The following is a 12,374-nucleotide window of genomic DNA, read 5'->3' as shown; positions in this document are numbered from 1 at the left end:
TCGGTCCCAGGCGCGGGGTGGGGGGGGGGGGGGCTAGGCACAATTCTTTGTAAGGCTGCTTTATTGGGAATGCACTATACAAATGCAGGTGATTGAAATTAAATTCCACTTACACTTTTGTCTCCATCTGTTATAAAGAAAATGAAAAAATGCCTAAATAGTTATAAAAAGAAAGAAAGAGAGAGACAGTTCCATGATCTATCTATGTGGTAGGAGTCTAATTAGCACTGGAGGCTTGATTTCTTATGTAGGTGAACAGCCATGAACAGATGGTAGATGGCACTCATAGGTGGGAGGATCTTTTCCTGTGGTCTGTATTTAGGGCTTTAAATCAGACATAGATTAGATAGGCTGCTGTCACTTCTGGTAACTTTTTTATTGCTTGGGTTTTGTGGAATAGTCAGTTCTGATTGGTCAACCACCTTCTAGAGGTCTGATATTTCCTGCTAAACTTTTTCAGCGGCCTTGGTTCTGGAAACATTTTTCTATTCATTTTTTCCATAGGGATATTTTTAAAAGTGTTCCTCAAAGCATTATAAGCCATGAACCGAACCAACCAGCTACAAACTTTGATTTGAAGCAACAAGTATTTGAAAATTGGACAAAAAGTCCAAGGTACAAGACTAATAATGGAAAGACTACAGTCCCATGAAGCACTGCAAATGACAATCAAATAAAAAATGACAAGAGAGATAAACAACTATACTAAAGATGTTGATTATATATAAAAACAATATATTTTACATCTATTGCAAAATATGCATATATATGTAAGTATTTAAACTTAATTACGACATTCACAGTGCTTCATGTCAGTGGGTGGCCACTAAAAAGTTATTTTTGGTGTGATTTGCTTGTTTGCGTTCTCTGATTCATTTGCAGAATCGTGGGTAATGTAGTTTTTCGCCAAGACTGAATAATGTGAAATGCGAAATAAGTAATTAGCAACATCATAACCTCATCCTTTTGCATTTTAGTTTCTAATATTCTTTATCATCCGTAGGAATGCTGTATATTAGACCTCTTGGAAACTTTTATGAATCACGCTGTATTATTTCAAACAAACGCAACTAGTGCCATGCAATTTAGTTTTTTAGGAATTGTAGCGAAAATGGCCTTTGAGTAATAATATTAATATTAATAATATTAATATTACCGTCGTCATCTTGTTTCTAGGCCCATTGTTTTGTAAATTATAATTAACAATTTTTCACAGCTGAATAATATAATATAATATAATATAATATAATATAATCACAATTTATTTCGCTAAAAATTTACCTTTTTTATGATGGTAATGCTAGGGGTTGGGAACATTAGGTTACATACAACTGGACTGAACTCAGCGACACAGCAGTCCATAGAGACAAAACTGCGGTTAGCAGACCTCAGTTGCATGAGAGTCCCCTTTATTTATCCTATCATATGCCATGAGCTAATTAGTCATGTCCGTTCAAACAAATAGTCATCATTTTCTTTTGATGTGTGTTCTTTCTCAATTAAAACATTGTTCTTAAGGTTCGATTCTTAATTAAAATGACTCCATCTGTTCCCGGGTCCTTTTCTGTCTCTTAGATACAAGGCCATTGTCAAGCCAATGGATATCCAGACATCTAAAGCCTCGCTGAAGGTTTGCCTTAGGGCTGCGTCAATCTGGCTGCTCTCCATGATCCTGGCCATTCCTGAGGTGGTGTTCTCTGATCTACACTCCTTTCACATCCCAGAAACCAATGAGACTTTTAAAGCATGTGCTCCGTACCCTCACGCCGGAGACCTGCACCCCAAAATCCATTCCATGGCCTCCTTCCTTATTCTGTACATCATTCCTCTCTTCATTATTTCTGTGTACTACATCTTTATTGCCAGGAGTCTGATTCAGAGTGCGATTAACATGCCTGTGGAGGGAAATGCGCACATTCGGAGGCAGGTGAGTTTAAAGGTCAAGTAGTGCTTTTGTTGACGTTAGACATGTCAGTCTTATGCACACCCCTTCAAGTAAAGTGTTACCGAATGGTTTAACAATTAATAGCTGGTGCCAACTTTAAGTATTGCAATTAAAGTAATTTGATCACTTCTTCCGATTAATACATCCTGGTTTGACTTAGTTTACAGGTAGACATACAACATTCATAAAGGCCCAGAAATAATTTTTAACATTCCAACTTCAAGGGATGTGTTTATATCAAGCACAGTGTACTTTTAAAAATATTTATGTGTGTCTGTTTTCTGTGTTAACCTAGAAGTTCAATAATTTAGTTAAATTATATTTTTTCTAAGTCAAAGAATGAGTTTTTCAAACACTTATATTTTATATTTGGAATTTACAGTAGTTGTAACATATTAATGTAACATTTTCCTTTCTGAGAATGCCAGCGTTTCCATAAGCCGGAGTGCATGAGAGAGCATATGTAATGTTAAAGTGGACCTCTCTGTTTGTCCTATATTTTGGTCTTGAATGGTGATTCAGGAGCTATTTTCAAAAGGTTTTTACAATACAAGATGAGACCAGAAACATCTACCCTGCTGTTCTATTGTTATATGAATAATACAGTCTGTATTTGAAAGGAACCATACCTGTATGTAAGGAACCATATGTACTAAACGTATAAGAGCATTTGGTTTCATAGGTACCTGCACTGAAAAAAATGATTCATTGAATTTACTAAAAATTTTTAAGGTGAGTGGTTGCAAACAATTTATTTTAGCTACATTTAAAAAAAATTGAAAGTTAGTCATCTAAATTTGTTTATTCTAATGTAGCTAAAGTAAATTGATTGCAACCACTTACCTTAAAAAAAATTAGTAAACTCAATTAATCATTTTTTCAGTGTGTATCATGAATTTCTTGTGATTTTTAATGCATTTAAAATATGTGGATAATAGAAATAAATGCAGAATAAAATGTAGTAGTAATAAAAGAAAGCTGAAGTGTGTAGTTTCTGTGCCACTAGTGTCACCAAATGCAACTGGAATTTTTTTCAGACACTCCCTCTGTCTGCTATTGGTCGAACAAGCAATTAGCACCACCCCAAAATCACTCCATTGGTTGAGCCTGTGTTGTTGTGTCAGGATGGTCAGAAAGTTGAAACAGCTGGAATAGGTTTTTTTTTTAAATCGCACACTTCAGCTTTAAAATATTATTAGGGGATCTGAGGACAGTCTGTGATTTTGACTTTTCTGCACATGTGATATCTGTGCTTGTAAACCATAGATTGAGTCACGGATACGGCTTGCCAAGACAGTGCTGGTGTTTGTGGGTCTCTTTGCCATCTGCTGGCTTCCGAACCATGTGATTTACCTCTACCGGTCCTACCATTACACAGAAGTGGACACCTCAATGGCCCATTTCATCTCCAGCGTGTGCGCACGTATCCTTGCCTTCACCAACTCTTGTGTGAATCCCTTTGCTCTCTACTTGCTCTGCAAATCCTTTAGAAAACAGTTCAACAAGCAGCTTTGCTGCTGTTGCCCGTCCATCTTGATGCATTCACAAAGCGCTAGGCGTAACAATACACGACTGAGTTCAATCAAAAGTACCCAGAACCACTCTGTGGCCAGCTTCAGCCTTGTCAATGGCAATGTTGTCTGCCATTAGAGCTAAACTACTTCTTCTACAGCTACATTATAGAAATAGTTCACTCAAAAATAAAAATGTACGTCTTGTTTAAAATTGTACATTTGCAACAGCATGCAGGTGTGTTGAGTAAATAATAACAGAATTTTCATGTTTTGGGTGAACTGTTCTTTTTAAAGTTTAGTTGTAGGAACCACATAAAATTGGGAAGGTTTTTTGCCTGTTGATTATTGTTGGATTGGATTTTGTATTGTAATAGGTTCAAAAACTATTACTTGAGACTCTTCAGATCAAACAATGGATGAGAGAAATGGTAGACTTGATCAGAACGGAAGTGTCTCTAGACATGGTTTAAACATTTTAAAACATGAAAATAGCAAAAAAGTAATGACATGGTCAAAGACATCCATCTAGTGTACGTTCACATAGGAAAACAACTAAAAATGTACAAGTGAGGTGAACATTGCAACTATTTTAGTGAATTGGTGGTTAATTTGTATGAATTTGAATGATCTTATTCGTATTTCCTCATGTACTAATGATATCCAGTTTATCCAGTGCTATTTGTTCTCTATGTTCTTAAGTATCTTGATACTATGGGCCAGATTTACTAAACAGGGCAAATTAGTGCTAGAGAGCAATTCCATAAAAGCACAGATGGGAGGGGAAAATTCTGCGGGTGATTTACTAACAATGCGCACATTGAAGAACACAGACGCAACCAGATCATTTCCATAATGACCAGCGCAATCTACCAAGAGCAGTGCAAATTACCGCCTGCTTTTTTGTGGGGTTAAATAATGGCGCAAATACCAGTAAATTGACGAGCGCAAACGTTAGTAAATTGTGTTGCTTGTTTCATTTTAATACTCTCCTCCCATAAATTTTGCGTCTGAAAGGGAAACTCCTACAAATGAATATTCAGTAAGGTCAGACGCAAAAATAACTGTCCGCGCCTTTTCAGCACTAATTCTTCAATGCGCATCTTTAGTAAATCCTGACAGTAGCCTACTATTTTAACGCCAAAAGACGGTTTGCGCTGGCACAAGCTGTTTGTAAATCTGGCCCTATATGGTTTATAGTGTATATATTATAAATGATTCACTGAGACCATTTTGCAAATCCATTTGGCCATTTCACTGAAAAGAAAGAACCGACCGCAGTATATCACAGTATATACAGCCGCAGGTGTCACTGAAGTGGCAAACTCACTTCAATGTGAAGGAATGAACAAAGAGTATGTAGGCTACTCAATAGATATTTATTTAGTTTTGTTTGCGGTATTTGGATAGATATGTAGATATTTTTCATGGTGTCTTGCCATTCTAATGAATTTATAGAGGTAACTTGGACTGTGATCATTCTGAATATTTGGAGATTTTTCATGGAGATTTTTGCTTTTAAGTTTACAGAGGTTGATTCAGAAAAAAGCACTTCTTTCATTGCTTTTAAATGTGAACAAAAATAGCGTCCTTGTCTACTTTAAATGATAAAAGTAAAGAAAAAAGATCATTGGCTAATGTTCTGCTGTATTATTTCATCAGTATTGTGTACAAGGTAAATCCTGATAGGAAATGGGCCGGATTTGCTGAAGGACACATGCTTTTGTGGTGCCTTTAGTGGATAATTCTTTGTATTTCCAAGATATAGAAAATATTTTCTTCATTGCTGTTTTGTGGCTCGGCCCTTCATGATGCTTTTTTATTTTTTTGTATTTGCCAAAGAGCATAGTAGCAAACGGATGGAGCTTTTCATTTTGTAGATGTCGTAGACTGCTGTTCTTTTATCTAAAAAGGACGCTATAAGATGAAAAGAAAACTTTTTGACCTGTAATGAGGTTAATGTGCAATCATGTTGTTGATGTTGTTGTTGTGGACTTGTGATCTTGTTTCACATGAAGAAACTCAAGTGTATTTGACTTTGTGAATAAAATGGTGCGTTTACCCACTAAAACAGCTGCATATTACATGAGATTGTCCATTTTTGAAAGTTTGGCGTGTACGAATAGTACAATAATCTACAAACAGTTCTGAAAAGACAACAAAGCAAAAGAAAAAGGCAGTCAACTAGCAATAAATACTGTTAAAAATAGGGGAAGATGAAGGAGAAAGATGCCTTTTGTCCCATCAGAGTGGTGTAGTTACAACATTTACCAGAAGAGGCAAACTGGACCATGCTTAACCTTGACCTCTTGGATGAGCTGAGCAACCAGTGCATACTTATTAGTCTGATTGATTCTAAGAAAGATAAAAGCAATGACATTTAAATGCATCATGCTGCATGAACAGTATATGACCATTTAATAAACCTGGGATCAAAACTCATTTGGAGGTCCCCAATGTTTGTCCAGATCAGATATTGATGGTCAGACAGCTGATGTTATGAACACAGAATATTTATGTGGATTATTATTTTTTCTTTCATTTGTAAATCAGTATTTTCTCACCAAGTATTTTCTAACAGAGCCATGTCTGTCCCTTAGGGAAATTTGAGGAGATTAGATTGAGTACAAATAGATGTATGGGAGCAGAAAGTGGTGTTGAGGTCAGTCGGACCTTTTAAGAATGCTTGTACTGGAAAATATCAGTTGTTTTCCCACTGTTTTATTTTCTCTGTTGTCAAATAATCAATCGGTTATTAATGTTTTTTCCATTTGGGAGCAGATAAAGACTTTATTTGTTTGCCTATACACTCACCCCATTTTGTGGCTCGGCCCTTCATGATGCTTTTTTATTTTTTTGTATTTGCCAAAGAGCATAGTAGCAAACGGATGGAGCTTTTCATTTTGTAGATGTCGTAGACTGCTGTTCTTTTATCTAAAAAGGACGCTATAAGATGAAAAGAAAACTTTTTGACCTGTAATGAGGTTAATGTGCAATCATGTTGTTGATGTTGTTGTTGTGGACTTGTGATCTTGTTTCACATGAAGAAACTCAAGTGTATTTGACTTTGTGAATAAAATGGTGCGTTTACCCACTAAAACAGCTGCATATTACATGAGATTGTCCATTTTTGAAAGTTTGGCGTGTACGAATAGTACAATAATCTACAAACAGTTCTGAAAAGACAACAAAGCAAAAGAAAAAGGCAGTCAACTAGCAATAAATACTGTTAAAAATAGGGGAAGATGAAGGAGAAAGATGCCTTTTGTCCCATCAGAGTGGTGTAGTTACAACATTTACCAGAAGAGGCAAACTGGACCATGCTTAACCTTGACCTCTTGGATGAGCTGAGCAACCAGTGCATACTTATTAGTCTGATTGATTCTAAGAAAGATAAAAGCAATGACATTTAAATGCATCATGCTGCATGAACAGTATATGACCATTTAATAAACCTGGGATCAAAACTCATTTGGAGGTCCCCAATGTTTGTCCAGATCAGATATTGATGGTCAGACAGCTGATGTTATGAACACAGAATATTTATGTGGATTATTATTTTTTCTTTCATTTGTAAATCAGTATTTTCTCACCAAGTATTTTCTAACAGAGCCATGTCTGTCCCTTAGGGAAATTTGAGGAGATTAGATTGAGTACAAATAGATGTATGGGAGCAGAAAGTGGTGTTGAGGTCAGTCGGACCTTTTAAGAATGCTTGTACTGGAAAATATCAGTTGTTTTCCCACTGTTTTATTTTCTCTGTTGTCAAATAATCAATCGGTTATTAATGTTTTTTCCATTTGGGAGCAGATAAAGACTTTATTTGTTTGCCTATACACTCACCCCATTACTGTTTTATGACCTTTTTTTCTGTAAATTAGGGTTGTTGTAGTTAGCAAAAACTAAAACCATAACAAAATGTTTGTTATTTGAATCATAATAAATGTTAAATGAAATAAAATATAAAAAAGAAACTTATTTTATTTGTGCTAGTTGTCAAGGCAACATTTATTATTTTCACTTAGCTGAACTAGATGTACTAAAACTATAACTGGAATAAAAATGAATAAAAACTATAGACTTGTAACTATAGAAAAATGACTAAAACTAATTAAAATTGAAATGAAAATCGAAAATATTAAAAATATATTAAAAATAATTTAACTAAATTAAATTATTAATACAAACTATATAGTAATATTTGAATGATACTAAAATAATAATTTGAATGATACTGCTCTAAGCATATAATTGCCCTCATTATTGGCAGTGAAGGCAATATACACACAGAGATATAGCTAAGAAAATCAGTCACAGCCACAGTGCAAATTATTTGTAATAAGAAGAGAAAATACATCTATTATGAATGAATGGATAGGCATCTTTCCTGCAGTCTAATTTTTCCAAATGTATTCTGTTCATCTGACAATGATGATTGTTTACTCATTTTAATGATGGAATGTATAATATTCAGCAGCACCAAACAGAACTGCAAAATAATAATGAATGTTTTCAAACAGGTTTCCTGAACACTCCCTCTATCTGCCATTGGTTGGGCAGACAGATGGTTACGCCCCAAACTAATTCTGCTGGTTGCTCCAGTGTCACTGTGTGGCACTGTAAATTAAGCCTTACTGTGTAAGGCTTAATTTATTTTTTAATAAAATGACTTTCACCAAGAATGTATCTTGTTTACACTGTAAGTGTTTATAGTGATATATTGTGATAAGTAAATAGTGATTAGCACAAATAATGATGATTAAACCAGAGTGGCTGTATTTATTCAGAATGAGGCTGTGTTCTTTCTGCTGGTTAGTAAAAAATGCAAGCTGCAGTCATACCTAAAAGCGTTGTGTGTTTTCAAATAACATGGCATTTAACATTTCCGAGTTTTGACTTGTCACTTTGGATCAGTAAGAGCGTTCCTTATGCACATCTGTGTGTGTGTGTGTGTGTGTGTGTGTGCGAGTGCATGCTTTTAGAGTGAATTTGCACCTTGAAGTCATTAATCACACGTTTGTACTAAATGTCAAAAATGGCGAGGTTGGATTTATTGTCGTGGTACTGTAAATTGCAGACTTGGAATCATATTGATCTGGCACAAAAATGAGTCTTCATGTGTCCCACACTGCTGCAGATGCCCAGTCACATCAATCTAACAGCAAGTCTGACGTTTTGACGTGTAATGGCTAATGAAACATTTGATCTTGTTTTATAACATTAGACAACATAAAGATGGGCGCTTTGCACAATTTTAAACAACAAACTTTTAAACAATGTTTTTATCAAAACATACAAAATATGTGGTACTTCATGGTATCATCTAAAGTTTTTTTTTTTTCTCGAATCAAAAATATTATTTAATATAACTGAATCAAACTGACTTCAACTGGAATGTTAAATGCGGGTCTATTTTTGTTCTGTAATGGACAGTATCTTTCCATCACTCTCCTCTGGGCATGTGCAATGGGCTGTGCACTTCCTGTAAATACCTCATCATCAATATCAGGGTATCGTGGGAAATTGATCAAAGCAGTTTGGCAGGCACTGCATCAAATACATGACTGGACACCACAGCATTTGAGGTACACAAGCATGTGGGCATGACTCTACATAACATATTAGTATTTCTAAAAAAAATATATACATATTTAGTATTTATGAAAATATCTGTGTACAGATGAGAGCTTTCTGTGTATATAATTGTGTTGCATCATGTTGTACGAGGCTCCAGATTATTTATTTAGTTATTCTGTTGTTTTGGTAATCGGTCAATTTCTTGGCTAAGACCTTGCAAAAACAAGCTATAGCCTTTGATCTTTTATCAGATATTTTTACAAGCTTCTGTCCTCTGATGCTATCGCTTTAATTAGGTTAAACCACTGAAAACACTTCCTGAGCTACTGGACTGTACATAACTGTTGACTGTTTTGCTTTAGAAACAAAATGTGCTTATTACGTAAAAAGCCATGTCATACAGAAAGAAAAAAAACCTTGATAAACTACAGAAGTTTACAAACAGAAATAAAATGTATGCATATTCTCTTTAAAATGTAATTTTATTATATATATATACATACATACCACATATAAAATTGAAAAACAGAAGCAGTCAGACTACTGCAAACCGTGTGTGATTCACATGCTCATTCATTATTTAGATAAATGGTGTAAAAAGTTATTTATTAGGCTGAAACATACATCCTACGCAATTTAGCCAGCAAAAAGGTAAAAGTAAGTGTGTAGAGTAACTACCAAGCATTAATAAAATGACAGGAAGTGCATTAAAATAGACTGAATTCCTGGTATTTTACAGAGTACAGAGTCCACTGAAAGAACATCATTCTCATGTTCTTGTGATTGGACCCATATTTCTTACTGCAGTGCTGTTATTCACTTCCTCCATGCCTATTTCTGACTTCTTTGGATGAAAGAGAATGCTCTCCAGCATTTGAAGACTTCTTCCCCATTCGAAGCTGCTGAACTGGTAAACACTTGGAAATTAGTTGGGTGCCCTTGCTCCTTTTGTAAGGAGTTGTAAAGATGTAACTGTTTCTCTGACAATCTATGCATGATTTCTCATGAAATCTTAATTTAGCCGCACGAAATATTGGACAGATGTACAAAGCTCTTCTAAAAAGCATATCACTGTCCACTTCACTTAATGATTCTCAAAAAGCTTAAATTTCTTTTCTTTTATATCCTTGTTTTTTTTTTTCTTTTTCCAGTGGTCTGTGACTGACCAAATCGACTGGCTTGGTTTGTCCCCAATTTCAATGTGAAATACATGATGAGGAGGAGTTTATTACATTTCAGTCTCATTACAACTGTCATGGGACTGGGCGTCCCAGTAAAATTATGCCAAAGTGAGATTGTCATTCTGAGAGAAATCAAAGAACTCAATAGCTGAATGTAAGTTTTTGTTCAATAGAAAGTTTCTTCTTTTCCCCCCCAACAGAACTGTTCTCAAAGCATGTGCAGTAATGTACACTAAATCATGAATGAATCTTATGAAGAATATAGGAAGGTGATATTAGTTTTGACATTCTCTTCTTTTAGATTTGACCATGCTTGACATCAGCGAAATGGAAGCCTGTTTTGAGAAGGTCTGTGAAGTGACACGGATTAAATGTTGAAGTGTCAGGATGAGGCAGCTAGAAAATTTGAGCCCAGTATACAGTTGCCCAATTTGATTTTGGTTCTTTCCTTTACGAATGACTGGCAACTCTGAAGTACATAGTTGTTGTGTCTCTTGACACCACGTCATCTCAAATGAAAGGCTTGACTGGGCTGCCCATGTTTTCATTCAGAAAGCCTTCAAAAAATTACAGGAAACTGGTCGAAAAAATAAACTAAAGAAATCAACAAGTTTGGAAAACTGTTCACTGCTTTGTGTGTAGGCTATTGATTGAAGGGGGATACTAAGTGAATATAATATACTTGGAATGCAGTACATGAGTCATATATAGACCACTTTTATGAAAATTTGATGGTGTTGTTTGGCAGTTGTGGAGCTTGACAGCCCCAGTTCACATTACACTTTCATTGGATAAAAATAGACCAGCCAGGGTATTCAACTTTTGTGTTCTATGGAACAGAGAAAGTATTTGAATGCAGTAAAGTATTTGAAAGCATAAAAATTCCAGCCACAAGAAGTAGGGGAAAAAAAAGATAATTTAATTATTTTAACATGTCAAACTAATACTATAATCACAGAAATTAACGTTCTTTTTCAGAACAATAAATGTTAATCTTTTTGCAAAGAAAGCCAAAGATCCTTTGAAACAGTTCATATGGCCTGTATGTTGTTTATATGGAAATTTCAGTGATTCAGTGGGATGAGTGGATAGATAACAACCTGTTTATTTTTATCTCGCATTTTTCTGAAACATACACTGCTAGTCATTGAAAGTATAATGGTAGGTTGTTGGCATGAAATTATACTAATAAATAATGATGTGATCAGCATGATCTTCTATGAGGCTTTTTTCATAAAGAACAGAAAAGATCAAACACTGCTTATTGGTTCAGAGGTATTATATCAGCATAGCTAACATAAACCTTCTTAATCTGGAAATATTGAAAACACACACTAAAATAAAAGTTAAGAAAGCAGATATGATCCACCTTAACTGTGCTGCTGTATCGCATTTCATAAACAATGGAAAATTCAGATGTAATGAAATTTCTTTCCACTCATGCAAAATGATACAACAAAATTAGCTTCAGCATCTGCCATCTGTCTGCTTTTGTAGTTTTTAATATGGGTTAAAAGACAATAAACTCACCATATCATCTCTTTTTCAAGAATGTATATATTAAAGAAATAAATGGAGGCCAGGGAAGAAAAAAAAAAGTATTTCTGTGTAGATTTGCTCGGCAAGGATTTCATTTATTAAAAAGCTGGTACACTAAAAAGTCAAAGTACACACAATACACATACGCGTTAAAGATAATGTCAACAAAATTCACAAAGAACTGTTTAAGGCAATTTAAGACATTTAGTCACCAAAATTAAAAGTTTATTTAGCTTATAATTTGATGAAGACACATTAAGTGTCTCCTTGTCCTTATGAACTTTACTAGACTGTACGATTCTGAACTCCCCTCTAGGGCCAGTATTAAAATTAGATAAGAGCCAGACAGAAATATCTAAACAAGATCAGAGCTTATAAGTCATAATCTTATAACTTGAAAAGCACACAGAGTTCAGTCAGGTTCAGGGCACTGATATTTCAGTGTGATGTAGGAATGCAGACATAAACAGCCACGAGACATTCTAATTTTCAAATTTTTCATGTTTTGTTTGGTCTTGCACTTCTTCTGTGCCCTGGAACCCTTTCATGTAGCTATGAGGTCAAATGCCGCCCGTTCGCACGTCGACGAGCATTGTCTCTTTGTGGCAGGCTGGCCTGAAT

The 12,374-nt window shown here is 35.1% G+C and overlaps 1 protein-coding gene across 1 annotated transcript in view; it reads left to right on the top strand.

The window, feature by feature from the left end:
• Nucleotides 1-3,595, top strand: part of grpr (gastrin-releasing peptide receptor) — a 5,124-nt gene extending 1,529 nt beyond the window's left edge. Inside the window, exons 2-3 of the mRNA XM_016566793.1 lie at nucleotides 1,576-1,927; nucleotides 3,212-3,595. Coding sequence (XP_016422279.1) covers nucleotides 1,576-1,927; nucleotides 3,212-3,595 — 736 coding nt within the window. The remainder of the gene's footprint in view (nucleotides 1-1,575; nucleotides 1,928-3,211) is intronic.
• Nucleotides 3,596-12,374: the final 8,779 nt, after the last annotated feature.

Source organism: Sinocyclocheilus rhinocerous, unplaced genomic scaffold (assembly GCF_001515625.1).
Source record: "Sinocyclocheilus rhinocerous isolate Xijiao unplaced genomic scaffold, SAMN03320098_v1.1 scaffold1413, whole genome shotgun sequence".
Classification (NCBI taxonomy): domain Eukaryota; kingdom Metazoa; phylum Chordata; class Actinopteri; order Cypriniformes; family Cyprinidae; genus Sinocyclocheilus; species Sinocyclocheilus rhinocerous.
Note: the sequence above shows the minus strand (reverse complement) of the source record. Positions and strands in the feature narration are given on the sequence as shown.